Source organism: Fusarium redolens (assembly GCF_020744475.1).
Source record: "Fusarium redolens strain MPI-CAGE-AT-0023 chromosome Unknown BKA55scaffold_46, whole genome shotgun sequence".
Lineage (NCBI taxonomy): Eukaryota > Fungi > Ascomycota > Sordariomycetes > Hypocreales > Nectriaceae > Fusarium > Fusarium redolens.
The window spans coordinates 10,968-36,901 of NW_025763709.1; the positions used below are offsets into that span (position 1 = coordinate 10,968).

At 34.8% G+C, this 25,934-nt stretch overlaps 4 protein-coding genes across 4 annotated transcripts; 2 read left to right on the top strand and 2 right to left on the bottom strand.

Annotated features, from left to right (window-relative positions):
- Positions 1–453: 453 nt before the first annotated feature.
- BKA55DRAFT_547422 (ZIP zinc transporter-domain-containing protein) lies at positions 454–1,498 on the top strand (the record flags this gene model as incomplete). Its single annotated transcript, XM_046191021.1, has 3 exons — positions 454–483; positions 708–1,236; positions 1,320–1,498. The coding sequence occupies 3 exons, from the start codon at positions 454–456 to the stop codon at positions 1,496–1,498; spliced, it is 738 nt and encodes a 245-aa protein (XP_046040700.1).
- A 566-nt stretch (positions 1,499–2,064) lies between these two features.
- BKA55DRAFT_723341 (chromate transporter-domain-containing protein) lies at positions 2,065–3,700 on the bottom strand (the record flags this gene model as incomplete). Its single annotated transcript, XM_046201049.1, has 6 exons — positions 3,483–3,700; positions 3,284–3,398; positions 3,105–3,247; positions 2,913–3,037; positions 2,297–2,798; positions 2,065–2,196 (listed from the first exon to the last, which is right to left on the bottom strand). Exons 1-6 carry the CDS (start codon positions 3,645–3,647, stop codon positions 2,065–2,067), a joined length of 1,182 nt encoding a protein of 393 aa, XP_046040701.1. The 5' UTR covers positions 3,648–3,700.
- A 780-nt stretch (positions 3,701–4,480) lies between these two features.
- On the top strand, positions 4,481–5,764 carry BKA55DRAFT_587578 (uncharacterized protein). The gene is made up of 4 exons (XM_046194679.1): positions 4,481–4,911; positions 4,974–5,061; positions 5,156–5,410; positions 5,465–5,764. Exons 1-4 carry the CDS (start codon positions 4,895–4,897, stop codon positions 5,687–5,689), a joined length of 585 nt encoding a protein of 194 aa, XP_046040702.1. The 5' UTR covers positions 4,481–4,894; the 3' UTR covers positions 5,690–5,764.
- Positions 5,765–22,445: 16,681 nt separating this feature from the next.
- Positions 22,446–24,551, bottom strand: BKA55DRAFT_292728 (uncharacterized protein). Its single transcript, XM_046185550.1, has 5 exons — positions 24,128–24,551; positions 23,722–24,047; positions 23,570–23,663; positions 23,301–23,509; positions 22,446–23,235 (listed from the first exon to the last, which is right to left on the bottom strand). The coding sequence occupies exons 1-5, from the start codon at positions 24,357–24,359 to the stop codon at positions 22,696–22,698; spliced, it is 1,401 nt and encodes a 466-aa protein (XP_046040703.1). The 5' UTR covers positions 24,360–24,551; the 3' UTR covers positions 22,446–22,695.
- Between the last annotated feature and the right edge of the window lie 1,383 nt (positions 24,552–25,934).

The following is a 25,934-nucleotide window of genomic DNA, read 5'->3' on the forward strand; positions in this document are numbered from 1 at the left end:
AGAGGGCTTCGTCGGATTGTCTCGAGTTCTGATGTCTAGAATTTTCGACGTGCCTTGGAGGGCAACTTTATATATATATATATATATATATATATATGGATACTGATGCCTTCGAGAGCGATGTGGCTCGCATGCATGGACTGTAGCCTAGAAGTAATCTTGTTAAAAATTGCTCGAGGTTCGCAAACTTGGAGCCCAATCTTAGCCTTTCGTGGGAGCTTTCTACTATAAATAACCTCATTATCATCTTATCTTAATAGAAGCAGCGCATAAAGTTTATCCGATATGACAATGACTTGCGCACTGCGCTAAGAGCTCCATTAGTCTCTTGCCTGCTATTTGAATTCCTAGCTCTTGGAGAGCGATTTTTACTATCCGCAGCTACCCCCACCATGGAGCTGCGGATATAGCAGCGAAGTAAAACACATCTCTTAAATGATTTCGCATTATATCATGTTAAACAAGGCAGTGGAAGCGGAGCCAGTAAGTCCACTAGGCGTGGTCAACCTTTGGCCTACAGTCCAGTCAAGCATGGTGGGTTTCAAGACTAGGCCGTTTAATTCAGGTACTGGTTCCGCCTCCCCTGATCAGAAGCCATCGGGGTTCTCACTAATGAGGGAAAGAATAAGCTTAAAAGATAGTGGGCGCATCATTCTCAGACTCGAGGAATTTCTTAGACCTAGCTATATACTCCGAGCTGAACCTAGTCGTACCATCACCAAGCTGTGAACATGACCATGGCCATCTTTTCAAGACGAGAGTCTAATCAATTTACCATCACAATTAATTGCGATGCGGGCAATGAATACGATGGACCCATGGGCTTGCGGGTATCAGCAATCTGTTTTTTTGGACCGTTCATGGGATGCCTTATTCCTCTTTTCTTGAGCAAGCAAACTCTTTTCAAGGTTCCCAAGATCTTCTTCTTTGTCATCAAGTATGTTGGCTCAGGCGTCATCATCGCTACGGCTTTCATCCATATCCTAGCCCCATCCATCGCCGCGCTATACTCACCCTTTCTTGACCCCGACAGCGTCATCACTCAGTACCCCTGGGCGGAAGGAATCTGCCTGATAACCGTATTCGCAATGTTCTTCGTCGAGCTGTGCGCCCCCCACCACAGGCCTTCGGGGATTGACAAAGATCGTGATTATCACACTGGCGCCGGCGAAATCTCCGCTCTGGACTCGGTGGAGGGGACAAATCGTGATGTTGAAGCTGAGGTCGGCACAACAGGTAAGGGCTAGACTTTCCAACAAACAATATGCCGTGGCCGTCTTCAACAACCGAAAAACTGACTTCACATGGAAAATACGTAGAAAGCAACAGTGCTGATCTAGACAAGTCTAATGAGCTCGCTGCTCAATTGAGCACTTTATTTATTCCCGAATTTGGCATCATCTTTCATTCAATCCTCATTGGTATAATGCTTGCTGTAGCTGGAGAGGAGTTCATCGTCCTCTATGTTGTGCTGGTAGCTTATTTGAGCAAGTTGTGAGTGGTGGTACGGGATGTTTGAAACCCACTTCTAGCGAAAAAAAAACACCTTATCACAATATGAGACAGCCTGCCTTCGACTTAACCCGCTACGGCTTAAAAGCATAATCTCACGACATGCCTACAGCTCCGACCTGAATAAACTCGGGAGAACTAGGCAGACTATCCTTCGGATTGGCTAGGCCGTCTAACTGTCTGCACGTCAAGTGTGCACATCAACCTCAACTTTGACTTAGGCGAAGCGCTCAACCCTTGTTTGCCGAGCTACCTATTATATAGATAGTCTATATCTTCCTAGAAAAAGATACCCATAACCTGCAAGAGCTCCTTCTATCGTTCATCTTTCTCAACCTTGATGGCACCATCCGGGGCCATGGCTTTATACTCCTCCGGGGCCGTTATTCTGTCATTATCTTTCTTGTCCCTAGTCTACAAAGAGAAACTGCCCCGCGACTGCACCCGTGATAACTAATAAGAGTGCAGTGTACTTATTAGTAAACTTGTAGAGAACCGCCAGGGCAAGCATGTAAAGAACCGCCGCCGGGCCGACCTGAGCAGTTGTGTCAATCACTCACCAATTGTCTTATCCTTCATCCTTTCCAGAGAGCCCACGATACTGGCCTTAAAGATCTGCGCCGCGATGGTTGCTATGACGCCAATGACCGAGCCGCATAGGCCGTCAAAGAAGCTAGCGAGGAACTATTTGCCGGAAGGTGGCCGTCAGCGAGGTTATTGCTAGAGCTGCTCATAACGGAAGTGATAGTGACGAGGAAGCTAAGGAAGTCAGAGTTCCGCTTGCCTTGTTTCGAACCAACTTTTCCAACAACTTATGCCCCGCAATGGTAAACAGGAAACAGGGGAAGAACATTCCCAGAGTGATAATAATCGCCCCCGCAAACGCGTTGCCAATCGACCCATCTAAGTATGCGCCCTGGAAACCCACAAACGTTGCAAAAATAACCAGCGGTGCCGGCAAGATATCCACAATGGCAATGCCGTCGATGAACACGCTCTGCGGGAGCCATGCCCCCATCAAGACGCCCTCAACCTGCACAAACGGGATGGCTGTATACGCGCCGCCGAATGAGAGCGTGCGGACCACAAGGCCTAGCACGAAGAGGTTGATCAATGAAGGTGTCTTAGCGATACCGAGGGCCAGCGACACGGTTGAGGGCACACCGCGGAAGACGACATAGAGTGCGTAACCGACATATTGAAGGATGAAGAGGGCGGCCGCAGGGATCCAGAGGCGCCGGGCGATGAAAGTGTAGATTATGCCGTACAGTCCGAGGAAGATGAAACTATGAAGAAGTAATGGAGCTAGCGTACTGCCTAAAAGCGGCGTAACAGACTCGGGTGTCGGCAGAAAACATCTGTTGTAGCTATGTTTAACCTGGAGGGACGGGATTACTCACATATTTATGCGAAGTGCGCCGTTGATGGCCGTGCAGATGGCTGCAATCACGAGAAAAGGATCCACCTTTCTCGTGTCATGCTTTCTCACGGAGTGGTCAGCTATCTTGTGAGCCGCTCTTAAGATCTGGAAATAAGTGTAAGAATCAGATGACCGAAAATGCTTATAATGTTTCAATAGATGAGACACCTACCATTGCCGCGACGATAGGCTGCAAAGCCCGAAACGAAGCATTGAAGTACTTATTCTCAAAACCAGCTAGGGTATACAAATAACTAGCAAGTAGCATCAAAGCAAACCCGGGCAGGATGAATGCCATCCCTGCATTAATCCCGCCTATCCTACCCGCAGACAAGCAACCCAAGAACATACATAATTCGGCAGCCTCAGGCCCGGGGAGGATCTGATAGACGGAGAAGACGCGCTGGAAGCGAGGGAGGGTGATCCATTTGTCCTGGACCACAAGCTTTTCTTTAATCAGGGCAATCTACGCGTCGGGCCCGCCCCAAGCAAAGAGGCCAAAGTTGTAGAAGAAGAACCAGAATAGTTTCGGATACGATAGTTTAGGGACAATAGAGTTATCTTCAAGTCCATGGTCGTCTTTAGCACGAGGTGTATCAGAGGCGGGTCCACTGCCGTCAGGCTGAGAAGAGTCAACCTTCTGAGATTCTTCGTCTACTTTCTTGGCGTGCAACTTCGTCGCAACTGATTGCGAGGGTGTAAGTTCAGCCGCCATTGGGAAGAAAGGTGTTGGTGATTGCTTAGAAATCCTAGTCCTCTTGTCCTGCGGGTTGAAGAGAAATCTGATTGCGGTGAGTAGCCCGCATTGCCTGGCTTTTGTACGAGTAAACTTTTACGCTCTTCTAATGCTTGCTAGGGAATATTGAGATAGAATGGACGGACAGGAGAGCTTTGATTGGCTAGTAGGCTACAACGGCAGTCGCCGTCCCTACGGTGGATGTCGACAAGAAGGAAGTCTTTATGTGGTTTCTACCCATCAAGAATTCATTGGCGTAGCTCTTCTCTCATTACAGGCTTAGACTGGAGATTTTTCGGCGGCAGATATAGTTTAAATTAAGGACGTTATACTTTCAACTTATTGGAGGCCATGGCTATAAGCTAGCAGGGCTAATAGACTGGTATTACAAGACGATGTTTTTCTAAGGATATCAAGATTGAATAAGGCATTATATATTAAATCTTTAATATAATCTCTGGATCTGGAACCCTTGCTTTGCCTAAGCTGGAGCGTAAAGAATAGGTTCTATCCGTACTGTAACACTATCTTACCTCTCTATGAACCAATAAGACCTTAGCCATCCGTCTTCAGGGACTTGCTATGCATCGTCGGGCCTTGGCTGTAGGAGAACTGCTCTCCTATGGCGGCATCATCAATATGGAGATGTTTTCTGGCGCTAGAACCCAGTTACATTCCACTATAGCGATGTCCCGAAACTTATGGGATGGCCGCCCCTTTAAGGGTTAGTTGATTGGAACAACTGGGCACTAGCAGGGAATGGATAGCATAAGACTAGCCTCATCCGCTTTGGTGATTAGATTACTACATGGTGTGGCTGAATGGTGCAATTTAATAAAATATCTGAGAGAGAGGACTGACAGGAAAGAAGGAATTGGCCAGATGAAATGAGGCGGCCATTCGGCATTCGTCCTGATCCGTTCCCTGTAACCTTTTGGTCCTTCTCGACGCATCCATGAGACTCTGGTGCCTTTGTACAGATGTCAATTTTGGCAAACGCAATAGAAAGGTAGCAAGCCTCCCCATCCGCCCTTTCCATGGCCCCCCCCTGGCACTTAAGATGTTTTCTTGGCATTTTAAGGTTTGCGGGGTAATGTGATGGACGGATACCGACCCGATGATTCGTTGCCGCCTTGGCCACAATAATGATACATTTTCCCGATATGGTTCTGGGTGGAGAATCCTACTGTTGCTTCTAGGATATCATACCTTTATCTGTAACGGCTATGGAAGATGAACAGAGGTATGTATAGCTATGTCATTTTAGACTTTAGCATTAATAGCTGATTGTAAAATTTGTATTAGGAAAGATGAGAATGGCGAGTTCCTTGTCTTGATTTGTGAGGGCAAGAAGTTTCATGTTCGGAAAACCGACCTATTCACACAGTCCAAGGTTTTATGCTGCTTTTACTGGCCCATTTCAAGTAAGTGGGTGGCGTAGAACCTGGGGACTAATGGCTGATATCTCTTTCAAGGAATCATCTTAGAGAACTTACGAGATGAGCGAGGATTCTCTGTTCATTGTCAACAAAATGATTGACTACGTTAATAATGGGGACTACGATGTTTCGGCAGTACCCAAGATCGAAGAACAGAACATATCTGCGCTACAATTTCATGCAAGAATGTTTCCTTTGGCCGACAAATACGCCGTCGACATCCTGATATCGCTATCAGCAGCGAAGTACTTGGATAGACTTAGAAACTCGGAAATCGTTGAATTTCTTGGATCTATTCCGGCTGTTTATGAACTGACGCCAAGTTATATCTGAGGTCTTAGAGACGAAGCCATCAAGTACGCAAGGATCAATCTGCTGCAGGGTCTGGGAAACACGCCTGCTAGACAGATCTATGAAGGCATCGTGGGTACGACTCCGGAATTCATAAAGGAACTTCTAGACTCGTATATGGAGACTCCCATGATAGGAAAATGTTGGGACTGCGGCAGTTATCGAGCATTACAGGGAGTACAAAGCCGCTGCTTGCAGTGTGGCCATGACACAACCCCCACAACGTGCTGATAGGAGAGGAAGAGATGAATTTGTTCAAACTTCGTTCTGTGATGTATTGTCTGTCATCATGATAAAGGTAGCAAGACATTGCTTCATTTGAAAATCTACGGGAAATACAGGCCTTGAATGCAACATCGGTCTCAGAGGAGGGTTTCGTGCAAGACTCCACTTCGGGCCACGGAAGCATGAGTACGCAGATGGGCTGGTTATGGGGCCATCACCTATGTTATTTGTTGCTCGCGCGGTAGCATTAACGTATAGACACCGATCGAGAAGTACCAACTCTTCTTATGCGGTCACCAGCAAATTTCGTATGCAGTAACAGATCCGTAGGCTGTGGCTGGGCCATATACAACTGGAGGACCTGGTGGGCCTCACATTCGGTTGTCGACGGAGGCTCAAACCTCAAACCAGAGATACGAGAGGCCTTTAACTGGTAATAAATTGCATCAACATACCATGACCTGCGAACAATCCATAAATCCCTTCAGAGTTGTTGGTTGCGATTAGCACTGAGATTCTTTTCCTGGAAGGAGACATGGAGCGTATGCTTAATTTAGTATAACTCTCGAGTGAGAATCTGTCAAAGACCCCGACTGTGTGCTTGTGCTGGACGATACAGGGGTGAAGCTCGGTGTCATACTCGAAATAGTTACATTGGGCAGTATACCGCTGATAACCCTGATAACACATACGTCTGAGAGTTGGCCACAGTTTCAATTATATCGAAAGGGACTAAGCCACTATATATCAAACCTTTCACAAGATCTCTCGGCCAGGTCTACTTGCTTTACAGATGTGGGCACACAAAGGGGCGCAAAGACATAGCATTTTCACCTCATAATCAACCAATCAAACATTGCTTGTCCGTCTTTCAAAGACTGCTGGACTTGTATGCCGGGTCTTGGCTGGGAGAGACTTGCTTGTCACTATGATGACCGCCTCTTGAATCTTCCATCTCTGGGGATGATGCAGCTGGTAACCCCGTTCCTGCGCGTGAAGTTCCGGGTGGGGCCACTTATCTCCAGGTTTGTTCGGCTGTATTTTAGTGGCAAATACCATTACGATTGGTTGGCAAGTTGGACGGACTCCTGCCTGTTCATTGGGCGCGGTGATCAACTTATTGAGGAACCAAGCCATTGACTTGTGTTTGCCAGGCGGGCTGGTTAGAGGGTGACACCCCATAAATCTGACGACTGGATTCCACCCAATCTTCACTACCGTATGCATATTGCTCCATTTCGATCCAACTTGCGATATCCACAGGTAAAGACCAAGAGGTTTCTCAATGTGGGCGAAGTATAAACTTTGGAAGATATAAAGATCCAAACGAATGAGCGCGACTAATACAAGTCTATAGATATACCTCCAAACGTTCTATATTGCAGAAATGAGAATCGGCATCACTATCAATGAACTACAAGCCGAGAAGATATTCACCGGCCTCCAAACCGTGCGTGGCATGGTAGGCTTGGAGCTGGATCATTCAACAGCAATATCAGAAGTCGCCGTCTTTCTTAAAGGTTCTATCATTTCCTAGCAGATATGATGACATGACTGATACATCTTACAGGGACGCTCGGGACGTCTCTGGTCAAGGAACGTCCCCAGTTTATCTTGGCAGACGATCATTATACAGTATCGCATGACTATCACAAGGTCTGGAAGGGCAAAACTAACCCGTGCATCAAGTCTCCCTTCTGGCTGACAAGCGAAACAGTTCTTAGAACTATTAGAAGTTCTTTTCCCTAAGAGTATCTGCCTCACATTCCCAGGAGGTTACACCCTCTCAAAGGGCACATATAATTTTCCATTCGAGATAGCCTTTCCTTTGCTCTGTGCCTGCCAGGGATCGGAGTCTGCAGTGAGACATCTGGAAACTGTATTACCACCATCATTCGAAACTCATTCGAGCCATCATGCCACGGCGAAATTAGAGTATATTTTAGAAGTAAAAGCAAAGAGACCAAGAAGACTACAGCGAGACATAGCGACTCGGCACCAACTCATATTCTTACCACTTGATCCACCACTGTCTTTGATAATGGCAGGTTCAGGATTTTGCATGACCTCGGGGACGCTTTATATCAATACGATTCGTTGCGAGTGGAAACTGGCAACAGCTGCGGGGCCCTCACCTGGGCAAACCCCCATACTGTTACTATACGCAACGCTCCCTTTACCTGCAGCACTCTATTCAAAGGAGACAGTACCACTACGTCTCATTCTGCGGAGGCTCCCTGTCCTAACCGAAGATCTATACCCAATTCAACTTTATAGCCTAGCCATCAGGCTATAAATATTAAAAAAACTTAATATTATATGGATAATATTAATTATATTAAGGTAGTAATTGTTAATTATAAAATCCTCTTACTTATATGTTTGTATTATATAAAAGACCTTTTAAATAATAAAGCCTTTTTTAATATTAAAAAGTAAAGCCTTAAAGACTTAAAAGGGAAATTATACAAAGGGATATAGCTATATAAGAGAGAGAGGAAGTTCTTTAACGCCCTTAGTTTAGGCAGTATATAAGTAGCTTAAATATATCTAATAGCAGGTTAAAGAGGTCTTAAAAAAAACTAAGAATATATAAAGAAAGAGAGGATAATATATTATAATATTTAAAATAAAAGTAAGGTAATTATAAGGTTTATAAAGGAAGATATATTAAGTTTTATATAACTTTAAGTTATTTAAAGTTAAAGACTTAAAGTTATAAATTTAATATTAATAGCAAAGAGAGAATTAAAAAAGTTATAAAATAAAGTATATAATTAAATAAGTAAATTAGCTATAATATTAATATAATATTAATATAAATAAAGTATAGTAAATATTATATTATATAAAGAAATTAAATATATATAATAAGTAATACTTTAAATAAAATATAAATATATATAATAAAAATTAATTATAATATATTAAAATATAATTAATAAAGGAATTTTAACTCTTTTTTATTATTTTTAATATTAATATTATAAATTAATAATAATAACTTAAAGATTAATATAAATATTTAATTTTTTTTTCCCTTACCTTTAGCCTTATATAAGGCTATTAAGCTTTTTAGCTTTTTTATTAATAGTTTAAATAATAAGACTCCTATAACAGGCCATTACCCGTTGGCTCGAGCCGGGGGGGGGCCAACTAAGCAAGCTTAGTTGGGCACAAAACCCTGAGACACGCACACAAGGGTGAGACAGCCCCGCACAGCCGGCTGTCCCCAATTTCGGGTTTTTTGCAGCCAAAATCAAGGATCTAAAGACACCAATTAGTGAATATACCGTATCTATCGTCTGACTGCATTATGCACTCATCTGCAAATCTCAGGGCTGCTCAGGCCGTTATTTCTTCACGCCTACGGCTTCAAAGTGGCCGCTCTCGCGATGCCGCCCGACCTTTAAGCCTTCGTCAGGCTGAGGATCGTTTTTGCGGCTCTAAGAGAGCATCTATCGCTTGCATCGTGAAGAAGCTCGAGGCTGCGAATACCCTTAGCATTGAAGACCTTCCTGATCAACGAGGAGGGCGGCCAAGGCTGCTGATAGAGGAGGAAGAAGAAGCTATTATGGCCTTCGTCATCTAGATGTAAAGATCAGGTCTGCCCGCCTCTAAATATAAAGTCAAAGATGCAGTAAATATGCTGCGCCGCCGCCAAGATCCTGAGGCAAGGCCAGTTAGCAGAATGTAGTATCGGCGCTTCTGCGATAATTATCTAGAGCTCGATAAATCGATTCTCAAGGCCAAAGAAGCTGCCTGCATGGAGTATAAAGAAGCAGGCATTAAGGAGACTAAGCAGTGGTTTCAGCGGCTTACTAAAGTCATTACTAACTACAAAATCAGTACCTCTAAGTATTAGAACGCTAACCAAGCTAGAGTTAGAGTAGGAATACTATAAGAGTATGTAGAATGCCTTATTATATATATATAGAAGAAGTTATCTATAGAGGTTTTCTCCCCTACTAATTAAGAAAGCTATACAGTTATCGGCACAGGTAACGCTACAGGCAATATAACTCCTCTATAGCTAATCTTTAAGAGCTTTCTAATGCTAAAGTAGGCTTAGATCGAGGGCAATTCTTAGATGCAATTTGCATAGTTAAATACAGCCTTTTTTAATATTAAGATAATACTGCAGTAGGTAAAGCATTTTAACCGCTATTCCTAAGAGAAGTTAGCTACTATTTAACGCCATCAGCTCGATTTTAAGTAGTATTTTGGCTGTAATAAGCACCTATAATAACCTAGGAATGCCTTTAGAGAATATAACCTCCCTCTAAATACCAAAACCATCTAAGAAGAAGGTCCTATATAGAGGCTGCTTATTATCGATGGCTTCGCTAGTTACGGCTCCTTTGCCTTTCGAGAATACTATATAAAATTTAATATCCTTATGGCCTTCTTGCTGCCCTATTTAACGCATATCCTCTAGCCTATAGATATAGGTATATTTCAATATTTAAAGAATGCATATTAGAGGAAGCTTTATAAGGCATTAAGGAAGGGAAAGCTAACCTTTAACCGCCATAACTTTGCCAGGGCTTTTCAGGTATAAGGCTTATAGCTCAGCCTTCTCTTAATAACCCCTCTTTTCACATACTAATATCACTTTTTCAGGAGATCTTCAATAAAGGCTTTACGGCAGCATATATCATCTCAGGCTTTAAAAAGTCAGGGATTTTCCTACCTTTAAACTGACCTGCAGTTAAATATCTTCTCAGGAAGAAGCTAAAGACGAAGAAGACCATCGATCCTGCCTTTATCTCACTTCTGCCGTCAGAAACGAGGTTTTTAATAGCTTCCGCAACGGCATAACGCATCAGGGACCGATATTATAATATCCTTAGTTCCCCAACGCTTCAGGGACTTAAGCATATTCAGAATATTATTTATAAAGCTATATTACTTAAAGATTATATAAAAAGGCATATAGAAGATCGCCGAGCTTATATCGAGAAAAGATATTATTAGAGAAAGCGAGGAAAACGCGCCCGAGGAGCTTCTAATTATATTAACACGATTTCACTACAGGAGCTTCGCAAGCAGCAGGATAAGTATATTATAGAGAGTCAGAAGAAGAGTATTTAATCCGAGATACGGCAGCAACAATCACAGCTTATCAGGGAGCTCGAGGCATTAAAACAAGAGTGGCGAGATAACAGAGAAGTTATAGTTAAAGGCATTACAAAAAAGCTGCAGTTTAAGAAGTAGTTAGAAGTTATAGGGAAGAAGAATAACTATTTATCTATAGATATACAGCAGTCTGCTATAACTAAAGCCCTTAATGAAGTCACTGACGGATTTATAATAGATATATAACACCCTCCTGATCTTTGTGAGTCTATTTGCAACGCAGCCTTTGCAGCGAAGCCTCTCGAAGCTATAGATTTTTCCCTCCTCCCTTACAGTAACGATTCCGTTACTTTTCACCTTATGAGGCCTGAAGAAACACTATGCCCTAGCGATTTCAGCTCTAATAGCGAAGTCGTGATGCCCTTATCGCCGCCCTGCCTGCCTGACTATAAGTTACCTTCCTAGTTATTATTACCCTCAGTCCCCTTAACGCCCTGCCCTTTATAATACTAAATACAGTATTGCAAGTCTCTTCGAGATCTTATATAGAGGGAAAGGCAGGTTGCAGATGCCACAGTTATAAGGGAAGGGGAACAGAATGCCGCCTATTTTAGCAGGGAAATCGTTCCTCAAATCAGGCCCAGTTGGGTGCCGCCACAGTCATATCCCCCCTTTAGCTATAGTCAATAGTTAAATCAGTATCACAAGAAGCTTCAAATCAGACATTTTTATTATTTTCAACTAATCACGACATTATGAGAACATCGGGCTATTGAAAAAGCTGTTTTCGCCACCTAAGAACCAACCCTGCCGATGTCTCAGGGTTTTGTGCGTGTCTCAGGGTTTTGTGCCCAACTAAGCTTGCTTAGTTGGCCCCCCCCGGCTCGAGCCAACGGGTATTATAAAAGTTAGAATTAGATAAGGTTTATCTGCCTTAATAATGCAATTACTGCCTTAACTAAGTAGTACTAATACTAGTTATATCTTAATAGCTAGATTAACCTTCTTCCTTTAACTTATTTAAAGGATATACCTAATTTATTTATTATACTTCTACTTAAAGGTTAGTTAAAGCCTAACTAAGTAAGAGATTAAGTTATATACTTATAAATATATTATTTAACCTAACTTTCCCTTTTAACCCTTCTTACTAATAGTATAATAGCTATACTGCCTTAATGCCTATATAAAATAGCTTATAGCTATATAATTATACCTATTATATAACTAGTTATAATCCTAATCTAGCTATTAGGCCTGCCCTAGAAGTAGCTAATAAAAAAGAACTTTATATAATATATATAATAATTATTATTATTATAAAGAAGTTCTTATTAAAAAATAAATTTAACCTTATTAAGATAGCTATTTTTAATTATAGCTAAATTTAGTTAATTAGTTATATAAAAGAGAGATATTATATTAATTTATTTAATGTAAATTAAGTTAATACTAAGCTATTAGGTCTTAAAGACTTAAAAATAGCCTTAAAAAAGGTTATCTTTTTTAATTAAATAAGGTAGCTTTCCTTACTGCCTTTATAAGTAACTTAGCTATATATAAAAAGTAGCTCGTTAATATATCTATAAGAATAGCTAATATTACTAGAGAGCTATTTTTAAATTAATAAGGATAAGGAGTCTATATATAGAGTTTTAAGATAAATATAAGGTAAAGTGTTATAACCCTAGCAGTTACGTTATATAAGCCCTATTATTTTTCTCTAATTAAAGACAAAACTATCTATCTTATATTAAACCAACCTTCTAAATAGTTTAGTTTACTAATAAGATAAGGACTAATAACTTTCCTTTAATAGTCTATTTAAACTATTATATAAATATTATTAGTCTATAAGGGACTAATCCTATTTTACTATTAGTCCTTATTATAACCTTAAGTATATAAAATATATTTATTAGCACTTTTATAAATTCTAGCTTACTAGCTATTAATAAGACTTCTTTACCTAAATATACCTAACTTACTTTATTTACTATTAAGAGATATAATACTTTATAACTACTTAATATAACGCCTTATAACTTTATAAATATTAAACTTAATATAAATTAGTTTACCTATTTAAAACCTATTTTATTATATATTAATAGCTCTTATTTAAAATATATTATATTAATAACTAAGTAATATTATATTATTAAGATATCTAGTAATACTAGCCTAATACCTCTTTATACTAAAGTACTACTTAGTACTGCTAAGATAATAGCTAAAGTCTAGTAACTTTATAATACTATTTATACTTTACAGGCTTAAATAAATATATATCCTATTATAACTGCTAATAAGGGAAGTAATAAATAAGACCTTAAAGAGGCACTTAAGCCCTTTAAGCTAGAACCTTTTAAAGGCTAAGCTGCAGATATAATCCCATTCTTAACCTAAATAAAGGCTTACTTCTGCCTCTATAAGAATAAGCTAAATACCCTTATAAAGAAACTCTTATATACTGCAAGCCTAATTTAAAGAGATATAAAGGATTAGTTTAAACCTATTTTAAGAGACTTCCTTAAAAATAAAGAAAAATAGCAGGATTAGGATACTTAGAATATCTTTAGAAACTAGGATAATTTTAAATAAACCCTTAAAGATAATTTTAGAGTAGTTAATAAAGAATAATAAGCTATAGCAGAACTACTTATACTTAAATAATATAAGTCTTATATAGCCTACTTTACTAAATTTAAATAACTTATATTTAAGACTAAATAGGATAATAAAGCCCTAATAGAAATTTACTATAAAGGATTAAAGGAAGAAGTTAAGGATGAATTATACCTAGCTAATAGACTTAAAAAAGGTCTAATTATATATATTATTATAGTAATTAAAATTAATAAATAATAGTATAAATATAAAAAAGAGAAAGCTAATTATAAATAGGGTAATAACTTTAACCTATATTACCCTAACTAATAATAAAATAATAATAATTAAGGTAACTTTTAAAACTAAGGATAGTAATAAGGTAATTAGTAAAGTAATACCTTATATAGAATATAGTTAAGACCTATAGTACTTAAAGCTATTTAGCTAGGTAATAATAATAATAACTAAAGGCAAGATATATTTAGGTATAAGTATTATAACTATAACTAGTTTAGATATATAGTATAATAATGCCTAAAGCCTAAGAAACTTAAAGACCTTAATTAAGGTAAGTAAGCCTTAAGACTAATTAAATAACAAGACCTGTAAATAGCTAGGCAAACCGAGATATTAAGAATACTTAGAAGTAGTTATAATATTACTAGCTTAAAGAAAATAGAGGAACTAAAGTAATACCCCTACCTAGATAGTTTAATTAAGGAACTGTAAGACCTATTTCCTATTTATAAGGAAGCTAATATAGAAAACCTATTAATAAGAAATAAGGAGACTAAGAATTAGATTTAAAGGAAAAAGAATACCTATAAGAGAGCTAATAATTTAGGATATCTTATTAAGATAATATAATATAATAAAAAAAAAAAAAAAAAGCTTTATAATAACCCGAATTATAGGAAATAATAAAACGCTTAATAAAGAGAACTTTAAAGAATTAAGAAACTTAGAAAACTATAAGTCTTAAGAATAATAAGATAGGGAAAAGTAATTACCCCTAAAATAGATAAACAAGCCTAGCTATTTAAACAGATAGATAATATCCTTATAAAAGCAATTACCTAATAAGATAAAATAACTATTATAGTAAATATAGAAAAAGGATATATAATAAAGTATAAAATACTTAAATTTACTAAAACTAAATTATAAAAAAAAGAAAAAGCCTTTAATAAGGAATAAGAAGTAATAGCTAAGATATATACTTATTATTATTAATATTTTTAAAATATAGGATATAAAAAAGGAGTAGTATAAGTAATTATATAATACCTCTATAAAGAAGATAAATACATTAAGCTTAAATAGAAATAACCCTATAAACCACTATTTAATAAAGCAGAAAGTAAAATATAGACCTTACCTAAAGAATAATATATATAAGGATCTAGAGAATATAGGAATACTAATATACTTAAACTTTTAAATATTAAAGCCTATTATACTAATAATACTATAAACCCCTTATATAAGGAAGAAAAATTTAATAAATAAAATAATATTTAAATATTTCTTATAAATAAATAATATAAGGAGATATTATAGTTATCTTATAAATACTATTAATATAAAATATATAAGTAAGAAAAGCTTAATAATAATTATTTTTTAATAATAATTCCTAATATACTTAATAATAAATTATACCTAAGAAAAGAAATAAAAGGGTATTTAATATATATATAATATAAAAACCTAGAAGTAATAAAACTATAATTTAATATAACTTACTATTAATAGACTTATAAAGTAAACTGACTTTATAAGGGAATTTATTAATTATAAAAACTTATTAAAAAAGCTAAAAAAGAATTTAAAGAAATTATAAATAGAAAATATAATTACCTAAAGAAAGAATTAATAAAAACAGAGTTAGATAATAATAATATAATTTAAGAAAGAATCTTTACCCTAGTTAACCTTAAGGAGGCATTTAATTAAGTAGAAATTAGTAAAATTAAAGAAAAATACTAAAAATAGGAAAATAAATATTAGGAAAAATAAGCTAAGGATAATATAACTACTTAATAGATAACTTAGTAAATAATAATATAAGTTTAGATATTATTAAAGAAATATAATACTAATAAGAAGCAAATAGGCTTTACCTAATTATACCCTAGTTAGCCTAAGAATAATATATAGATAAATAAGATATAGAACTAAAGGAATATTTCTAGTAGTAATTAGCTAATAATAAGTTTATTAATAACTGCCTTAATAGAAAAGGATATAATAATAGTAACTATAAGTAAATATATTAAGATATATTAGGAAAAGTTATATACTATCTATAATAAAGTATTAAATAAGTAAAGAGTAAGGATAAGAATAACTTAGATTATTAAATACTTTAGGATTATATAAGGACTTAATACTAAAATGCCTAATATTAAAAGTTTAAATTAAGGGAAAATAGCTAGATATATAAATTAACTATAAAGCTAAATAAAATTTTATTAACTTAGAAATAGTTATATAGCTAAAACTATTATAGAAAAAGAAGTAAAAACCTTACCTATTACTTAATATAAAAGGATAACTCTTTAATTATAATAATAAAATTATAAATTAAGAGATTAATTACTTTAAGGTCTTTATTTAAGGAAAGAATTAAGGGATAAACTTTAATATACTTTCCCTAAATAAGGAAGTTAATATCCTCCTTAATATAGATTAGCTATAAAAGAAAAACTTATATATTAACTAGAGGACTGGCTAAGTTACCTTTTCTAGTAATACTAATAGTAATAATAAAATAATTATAATAAATAATAAGAGATCTTAAACCCTAACTAAAGAGGATAGTATAGGCAAGTATAAAGTAAAGAATTTACTACTTCTAATAGGAGTATAATATAAGTATATAAAAGGCAAGAAATAATAAAACTACTAAATTTTAAGTCTCCTTAAAACCTAACTATATAATCTAGATAAATAATTAAAATACTAAAAAAACTTAAAAAAGAGAAATAATAAGATAGACTTAAGAATATTCTAGAAGAATATTATATTTATAAGAAATTATTTAAAAAAGAACTTAAAATAAAGATATTATAATATAGCTATTAGGACTATAAAATATAGCTTAAAATAAATAACTTACTATTCTAGAAAATTTATAACTTTAATAAAAAGGAACTTACTACCTTAAGAAAATACCTAAATATAAAATTAATAAAAGGGAATATTAAGATATCTAACTTATTAATAGGATTTCTAGTAATATTTATCTTAAAGAAAAATAGAAAACTATAACTTATTATAGATTATAAGAAGTTAAATGCCTTTATAATTAAGGATAGGACCTTACTTCTGCTTATTATAGAACTTAAAGACTGCCTATAAGGTAAATAGATTTTTATTACTTTAGACCTTAAGAGAGCTTATAACCTAATTTATATTAAAGAAGGAGATAAATAGAAGATAGTATTTAAAACTAAATTTAGATTCTTTAAGTACTTAGTAATGCTATTTAGACTTACTAATATACCTATAATATTTTAGTAGATAATTAATAATATACTTTAATAGTACTTAGATATCTTTATAATATATTACTTAAATAATATCCTAATCTTCTTAAATAATAAAGAAAAATATAAGGAATATATCTATAAGGTTTTAAAAGCCTTATAAGATGCTAACTTATTAATTAAACTAGAAAAAAGTTACTTTTATATAAAAAAAGTAAATTTCTTAAGATATATTATTATACCTAGTAAAATTAAAATAAAATAAAAGAAAATCTTAGTAGTAATAAATTGGCCTTTATTAATAATAGTTAAAGAAGTTTAAAGCTTTTTAAGATTTACTAATTACTATTAAAGATTTATTAAAAACTTTAGTAAAACTACAAACTTACTTATAGAACTTATAAAGAAAGATAGGAAATTTATATAGAAATAAAATATATAAGTAGTATTTAAAGCACTATAATAAGCTATCCTTAATAAACCTATATTAGTTATATTTAACTTTAATAAGGAAATAGAACTAAAAACTAACTTATTAGATTTTGCTTTAAGAGGACAAATTAGATAATAAGATAAAGAAGGAAAGCTTTACCTAATTGCATTCTATTTCTATAAATTATATAAGGCAGAACTAAATTATCCTATTTATAATAAAAAATTCCTAGTAATTATTAACTACTTTAAGGAGTTTAGATATTACCTTATAAGAAATATATATTAAATTAAAGTCTATACTAACTATTAGAATATTTTATACTTTATTATAATATAAGAACTTAACTAATAATAATTATATTATATTAAATACCTATATAAATTTAACTTTATAATTATTTATTATAAGGGTTTAGATAATAGATAAGCTAATGCTATTAGTTAATGCCTGGATTATAATACTAGTATAATAAAAGTAAAAAAATAACTTTTAAAAAAGAATAATAAAGGAGAATATTAATTTATATAATAAGTAAAAACTCTAAGACTTATAAATAACTATAAACCTATAAATTAAGAAGAATAAATAAATAAAATCTAAAATGCCATTATAGGATATAACCTTTAAGATCTTATTAGAAATAGAGCTAAAATGCCTACTTATAACAATAAACTATAAGTACCTAAATAATTTAGGGAAGAACTAGTATAAGATATATATAAATATCCCCTACATAGCCACTAAGGCATTAAGAAAACCCTAAAACGCATATAGATATATTATAATTAAGAAGGAATTAGAAAAATAGTAGAAAAGGTTATTAAATAATATAACTTATATATAAAAACTAAAGTATAATAATATAAACCTTATAGCTTATTGCAATTACTAGAAGTAATAGAAAGATTATAGAGTTTAATTATAATAAACTATATAATTAAGCTACCCTTATTAGAGGAACCCTTAACTAAAATCTTTTATAATAGTATCTTAGTTATAATAGATTAACTTATTAAATTTTCTTATTATATACCTTATAAGGAAAATATAAATATAAAGTAACTTTTATATATCTTTTATAATAGGATAGTTAGAGAATATAGATTACCTTATAAAATCTTAATAGATAGAGGAATAATATTTATAAGTAAATTTTAGCAGGTATTAATGTTATATATAGGACTGAACTACTAACTCTTAATAGTATTTAGATTATAAATAGATAGATAAACTAAATAAATAAATTAAGTATTAAAACAATACTTATAATATTATATTAATTATAAATAAAATAATTAGGTAGAAAAGTTATTAAGTGCCTAACTTGCTTATAATATAGTATATAATAAAAGTATAGAAATAATACCTTTAGTAGTAAACTTGAAATTTACCCTAGATCTGTATTATATAGCGCGAGAATTAAAAATAATTAACCTAGCTGCTATAATTAAGAGTAAAGACCTAAAAGCTTTATATAAGGAATTAAGGAAAAAATTAAAATTTATTAGAAAATAAATAAAAAAATACTATAATATAAAAAGGATTAAGAGATTAACCTTCTTAAAGGGAGATATAGTTTACTTAGCTATAAAAAACATTATAATAAAACAATTAAGCTATAAATTAGATTATAAGTATATTAGATTATATAAAGTTAAAAGAAAAATCTTAGAAAATAATTACAAACTAGACCTATAACTAAAAGTTAGGCTCTATCTAATCTTTTATATTACACTGCTTAAATTAGTAGCTAATATAATATAAGTTAAAACTAGTAATAAACTAGAAGAAATTAAAGGACTAGAAGTTTATAAAGTAAAAGTAATTAGAGATATAAAGAGAATTAATAAATAAATAAAATATCTTATTAAATAGAAGAATTACCTAGAAAACAAAAACATATAGGAACTATTTAAATACCTTATTAATGCCTAATAACTCCTAAAGAACTTTTACTAATAAATTTAAAAGGGATATTACTTAGAATTAAGTTCTAATTAATTAGGTCTATAGTACTTAAGGACTAAGCTTTAAAGATAGTTATAAACTCCTCCTAAATCTTACGTAACTCCTCTTAAGATTATATTCCTTATATAAATAACTTATTACCTTTTCGCTTTAATATATACTTTTATTTATAAATGCACTTTAACTTTACTATAGCAGCCTCTAGAACTGCCTCAGTCTCTTCCTCCTCCTTTTCTAACTTAATATAAACTTTTATATTTTTCTTTACTATTAAGGGATTAAATTAGGAATAAATAAATAAAAAACAAAAACTTATAATAGGAAGCAATACCTAAACTATTATATATTACTTTAGCCTTAATATAGTTTTAATACTAATAAGACTAGTTACCCTTAACCTAGTAAGAAAGACTATTTTAGAAATAATAAAAATATAATATAATTTTATTACTAAATCTAATAATATACTTAGAAAGTTTAACTGCCTCTAATATTTTTAGATATAATTTACTTTTAAAAATATAACCTAATATCTTATTAGCATTTAAATAGAAATAGGATTAAGTTTAGACTTATAACTAATAAACTAATAAAGGGATAGATATATAGGTCTTAAGGATAAGACCTAATAGAGGGGAGAGATTATATTATAACCCTAGCAGTTATATTATATAAGCCCTATTATTTTTCTTTAATTAAAAATAAAACTATCTATCTTATACTAAACTAACCTTCTAAATAGTTTAATCTACTAATAAGATAAGGACTAATAACTTTCCTTTAACAGTCTATTTAGACTAATATATAAATATTATTAGTCTATAAGGGACTAATCCTATTTTACTACCAGTCCTTATTATAACCTTAAGTATATAGAATATATTTATTAGCACTTTTATAGATTCTAGCTTACTAGCTATTAATAAGACTTCTTTACCTAAATATGCCTAACCTGCTTTATTTACTATTAAGAGATGTAATACTTTGTAACTGCTTAGTATAATGCCTTATAACTCTGCAAACATTAAACCTAGTATAGACTAGTTTACCTATTTGGAACCTATTCTATTATATAAAGGCAGGGTTTTATAAAAATTCTAATAAAGTTAAAATAAAAGGAATTATATTAAGTTATATATAAATTAGTTAGTAATAGTTAAATTAACTTAAAGTTATAACTTAATTAATTTAATATATATAGTTTAAAGGTAAAGAGTAATAATAAAGAAAGGACTATATAAGATAATATCTTCTAACACTTCTTAACTGCAAGCTAAGTATAGACTGCCAGTTAGGTTTAATTAAGATAGGGTCTTCATTATAAGATAGAGAATTAAACAATCAGTTTAATAGTATTAAATATAAAGGAAAAAGAATAAGAATTAAGTCTGAAGAAGCCTCTTAAAAAGCATAAGGAGAGTCTTTAGTCCTAAAGGGATATTACCCTTTTATACCTTATTACTATAGACATCTATCTAGCCCTACTAACAAGCTTAGACCTCTTACCCTGGAATGCTTGCTATAACTGTTATAATAGTAAGGTATATAACTACTTAACCTTAAATATAAGAATAGATAAAGTAAAATTAGTAAAAAAGCAGTAATTTAAACTAGGGAAATATTTAATTATATTTTTTAAAAGATATTTAATTATATATAAATAGTTTAATAATTATAAATCTAAAGAAATAATATTATATATAAGAAATATATAATCTTATTAATTTTTATTTATTAAAAAAAGTAATTAAGATTTTAAATATTAATTAACATTAATAACCTTTTTATATAAATAAGAACTAAAACCTAAAAATAAAAGTAAGTTATAAATATAAAACTTATTTAGTTATTTATAAAACCTTTAAAAGTTTTATCCTTAAATATAATATTATTAACCTTAATTATATAATAAACATCTTAATCTCTTTAAGTTATAATTTATTTATAATAAATATAATAAACCTTAGTAAAATATATTAAAAATCTTAAATAAAAAGTTAAATAAAGTATAAAGGTATAAGGTAAAGTTAATAGAAAATCTAAAGAGTAAGGTTTATTACTATTATAATAAGTTAAATAATAAATAAATAATAAATTTAGAAATTTAATAAGAAAAAATAATTTCTTAATATATAAAGTATTTCTAATTTAAAATTTTATATATTAATTTAGTTAAGCTTTTAATTATTACTTATAGTATTTATTAATTTATATATATAATTAAGAAAATAAGTAGTTATTTATAAGTGCAGTATAATATATTATTAGCAGAGAGAAAGGCAATTATAAATACAATTTAAGCTGTTTTGGTATTATTTAAAATTAAGATAAATTATAGGTATTAGAGCAGAGAGGAGTTACTGGGCATTTGTGATAATGCTACAATTAGGGAGCCGATGGGATCGCTCATGAGTGGGAAATGCCTTGAACTGCAATTCCGAAGGGTAAAGATGTCGATTTGCCGTCTCAAGTGAGTACCCGCCCCTGCCTTTTCCGCCTAATCTTGCTGCCTCCTGTGAAGGAACTATATCTTGCGGCTTTCCCAGTTGCTTTTATCCGGATGCGGGAACGCTAGTCAGGGAATGATTATATTATTTGCTCACTCGAAGCTGCTTTAAACTTTCTTCGTCTGGCTTGCAGCATGTGATCTCTTTTAGCTTACCTGATAGCTATCCGTTATCCGGGGCATGTGAAAATAGCGGATCCCGATAGCCGCCTCAGAAAGGCCGACTGCCTGACATAATCATCACCATTTTACCGCACTTTCTAAAGAGCATTTTTATAAAAACAATCCCAACGTGGGGTTTTTATTTTCAATCGGCCGCTATGTTATTGAATTATCGCACCAAGAACATTAGCCTTTGCATCTGATATCAGTAATCGCTGCTACCATCTGCCATAACCACAAAATCATTAGAAAGTTCACATGCTACTCTGCTTCCCGATTTTCGGTTTAGTAAGTTCTGCCTATAGAATTTGGTTTACATGCAGAGGTCTTACCACCGTCGTATATGGGCTTATCGCCCACCCTAAGAGCACTCGAAGCCGGGTTGGCACTCTAGAACTTGATTAAGCATGTGAAAAGGCGTCGGACAGGGTGTGGTAACACATGTAGAACCTCTCTGGTCATCATATGAGCGTCTCAATTATCATGAATACGATACAACTGGGGCGCGAAATTCAATGGATCAATGCACACTCTTAATGCTGGCGGAAAAAACGGGGCCATAATCAATTCATCTACTCTCACTGCATTCCTATTCGCCGGATACAGGAAAAGCCTTACAAAACGAAGGGTTGTAACATTATAATGCGCTCTACTTGGATAAACCGCAGCCTTCGGGGCTTTGTTGGCCACGGATGCTCTGGATCTCTGCTACGGTTGGATTCTTCGTTCACTCAAGATGCTATTTTCCCATGATCACTCATCCCACGACCCTGTTCATCCCGTTTATCCCATTGTCCCTATCCAGATCCAACAGGATGTTCTCCGGACAGAGCAATCTCGATAAACTCTCCTTGACTCGATAATTCACCCTCCCACCCTCCTCGTACGCTACGCTCATCTTCTTTTCCGGGCGCATCACGTACTCGGGTATCGGCTGGACGCCCCTCTTCACCCACTTCCACCCCTCACTGCCATCAGGTCTCTCGATGGCATATCCCTGCAACGACACCGGGTTGTAGTTGAGGTTGTCCTTGCGGATTCGAGTGATAGGGTGGAAATACTCGTTCGTGGCGCCACTAGTGCCGTCGCCTGGGTCCCGCGGATAAGTGCCCGGTGTGCGGTCTTTCTTCCCGAGAAGCCAGAAGAAGAGGCCTTGCAGCCCGGAGAAGTTGTCGAAGATCGGTCCACAGCCCCAGCCGCTGGTAATCTTGATGGAATTGAGCGCGCGGCGATGCTCCTCGATGAGAGTCTTGATCGCGGCATCCTCGAACGTGAGCATGCTAGAGAGATTGTCTACCTGGAGCATGGGGAAGTCAGTTGATTTGGATGGTAACTGAGGTAGTAGGATGGGAAGGAACTTGCCATCCACGCAAATGTATTGTGCCCGATCTCATCAAAGTCAACCGAGGCATGCGAATCGTCGCTTTCGCCGCCGATATTGGCGTGGACGCCGGGAAACCAGCATTGCTGCAGATCTTTCGCAGGACCGTCAGAATTCTTGTGCCACAGGGTAGGAGGGAAAGTTAGTCGGTTTTCGTCAATGGCGAGGGCTTGGAAAGCATAGTCTAGATCTGAAGGAGTCGTCGTTTAGGCTCAGCTGTTCTGCGAGGAACACGTGCGATGATACTCACTTTTTGATACGTTCGTATTGTGGAATGCATACTGCTTGTTGATTGGGAGGCCAGATTTTCTCGCCCAATCCACCACGGGCCATTCCGGGATTCCCTAACCATGCAAGGTCAGCCAAACGGGAGAAGGATGCATTATAACTTGCGTCGCGTACCAGAGCTCCAACGGTGTCCCAAACACCAACCACCTTGACCCTGACGTCCGTAAGGCCTAACTCTTCCTTATTATCCAGATACCACGCTGACTTCCTGAAGGGCTCGCCGCTCGTATTCGAACGGTACACGCTCCACATCTCTGCGAAGCGCGACATGTGCACAGCTGAAAGGACGCCGACGTCGCAGACAAGGCCGGCGACCGAGCGCACAGTGAAAGCCCCACGTGAGAAGCCGAAGAAGAACAGCTCATCGCCAGGCTCGTAGTTATTGGAAATGAAATCGTAGATTTGAGCCACATCGATGTCGAGACCCCGTCCAAGACCACCTATGAATTGCGGTAGCAAGCACGTCAGTAAAGCTGTCAGAGGGAAAGCGAAGAGGAAGATTTGGATTTCAGCAGCTCACCGTAGATAGCTTTCTGGAAGGGGAGGTCCCCGCTTCCAAGGCCCGAATGGTAGGATATGATCTGCTTCACGACGTTCCCTTCAGCATCAAGGCCACCGTTCGCAACTGCTCGAGCCAATTTAGCGACGTTGGAAGGCATGGCCTTTCCGCCCGTATCGGACGCAAGCCATGTGCCGTCTGCGCAGAGGATGATTCGCTTATAGCTTGCTAGCTTGGTTGTGTCTTCCGGCATAGTGTAGCAAGGCTAGATGGTTGAAAATAAAAAGGAGAAACTGTCAGTTTGTGGGGCCGGTTTTTCTAGGGAATCATTGATGAAGGCTGGTCTATCAATGGGGGTCTGTAGATAGTGAAATACGCTGGTGGTCAAATTCGGCCTTTAATAACAGAGTCCTAGTGGCTCGGTATTGAACAGGATATTAGAGCTAGGCGCCACGATTCATGTCGTCAAGTTAAAAATGTTCGCGGCAAAGGTAATAATAGCATGCCCGAGCTTAATAATCTAAAAAGTTTAAATCTAATAATAGACTTCCCTTTCAACTTATGCTTTTAAATATTCCAAAGCATCATAAGCCTTCAAGAGTCTAGATATCAATATACCTGAATAAAACATTGCAGTCGTATTCGAGTTAAATTTTATTCAAGCTGCCTGCTATAATTTAAACAAATTTACCAAAAATAATAAAGTTATAAAGTACTTGAATTTTGTCACATGTTGGCTAGAAACATGGAGAACTCAGGGAAAAGACTGTACGCACGGGCCTGTTTGTGTGCGTTTTGTCGAAATGCAAGAGGGGAGGCTACATTAGGACATCACGTAAGCTTACGTCTATACGTTCCATATAACTCTTCTAGGTCTAGCACTGTGGAATGGGCAACCTGTACAGAAATAACTTAATCCTATCTCTTTAAGCGGCACAAGTCGTCAAGGAGGTCACGACAGGGGTCTAGGGCCAATCAAAATTAGTTAAGCAAAAGGTACCTCCATACACACCTAATCTAGCATGTAATATAAATACTAACAGGTCGTATTATTACAAATTGCTATATCGCATACTTTACAGCTGTATCGGCTATATAGACCTTATTTATTTCCTAATATCGGTTAGAGATAACCTCCTTTTTCCTTCCTTTTTTTAAAGGGTTAAGGCCGCCCTTGCCGGCAGCCTTTGCAGGCTAGGCAGGGCGAAGAAGGGCCTCTATAGACATAATTAATATCTCTTTATAGGTGATTTTGCCGTGCTTCTATATCCTTGCTATCTTCTTCCTTCCCTAACCGGCTTCTCTTCCTTATGCTGCCTTTAGCAGTATAGATGTTAAAAATAGCATTATAAATGCATTCCTTCTAAGCTTATAATATGCTATAGGGCTTCTAATAAGGATGCCGGGTCTTCTTTTATAAAATAAAGCTATTTGCAAGTGCGACTTTAAGGAGGAAATTCTAAAATAGTACTTGCTAAGGACTGCGCCAGAATTAGTGCTTATATATTATATAGGACCTTATCTAATTACTGCAGTTAATATAATTTATTTTATTATTATACTAAGCGGTAATAGTAGGAATAGGGATTATCTTAAAGCTATCCTTATTAAAAACCTACTATAGCTATTATGCCTCTATCTTTATATCTCTCTTAGCTAGCAGCTTCTTCTTTTTTAATATATGCTTATTAGGGGCGCCGCTATATATAGTTAAAATAAAGATAACTATACTACTATCCTTTTAAGTAATTTAAATAACTTAAAGAGAATAAAAAGGGATAAATTAATAAGGGAAATATAGCTAAAAGTTATTTATACCTTTTTATCT

Excerpts from the sequence above, each read along its gene's own strand:
- BKA55DRAFT_292728 (XM_046185550.1), bottom strand. The coding sequence starts at position 24,359 with ATGCCGGAAGACACAACCAAGCTAGCAAGCTATAAGCGAATCATCCTC. Across the intron at positions 24,048-24,127 it reads CTTCCAGAAAGCTATCTACG|GTGGTCTTGGACGGGGTCTC; the intron begins GTGAGCTGCTGA and ends CGCAATTCATAG. Across the intron at positions 23,664-23,721 it reads GGGACACCGTTGGAGCTCTG|GGAATCCCGGAATGGCCCGT; the intron begins GTACGCGACGCA and ends TTGCATGGTTAG.
- BKA55DRAFT_587578 (XM_046194679.1), top strand. Across the intron at positions 5,062-5,155 it reads ACCTATTCACACAGTCCAAG|AGAACTTACGAGATGAGCGA; the intron begins GTTTTATGCTGC and ends GAATCATCTTAG. Across the intron at positions 5,411-5,464 it reads TTCTTGGATCTATTCCGGCT|TACGCAAGGATCAATCTGCT; the intron begins GTTTATGAACTG and ends GAAGCCATCAAG.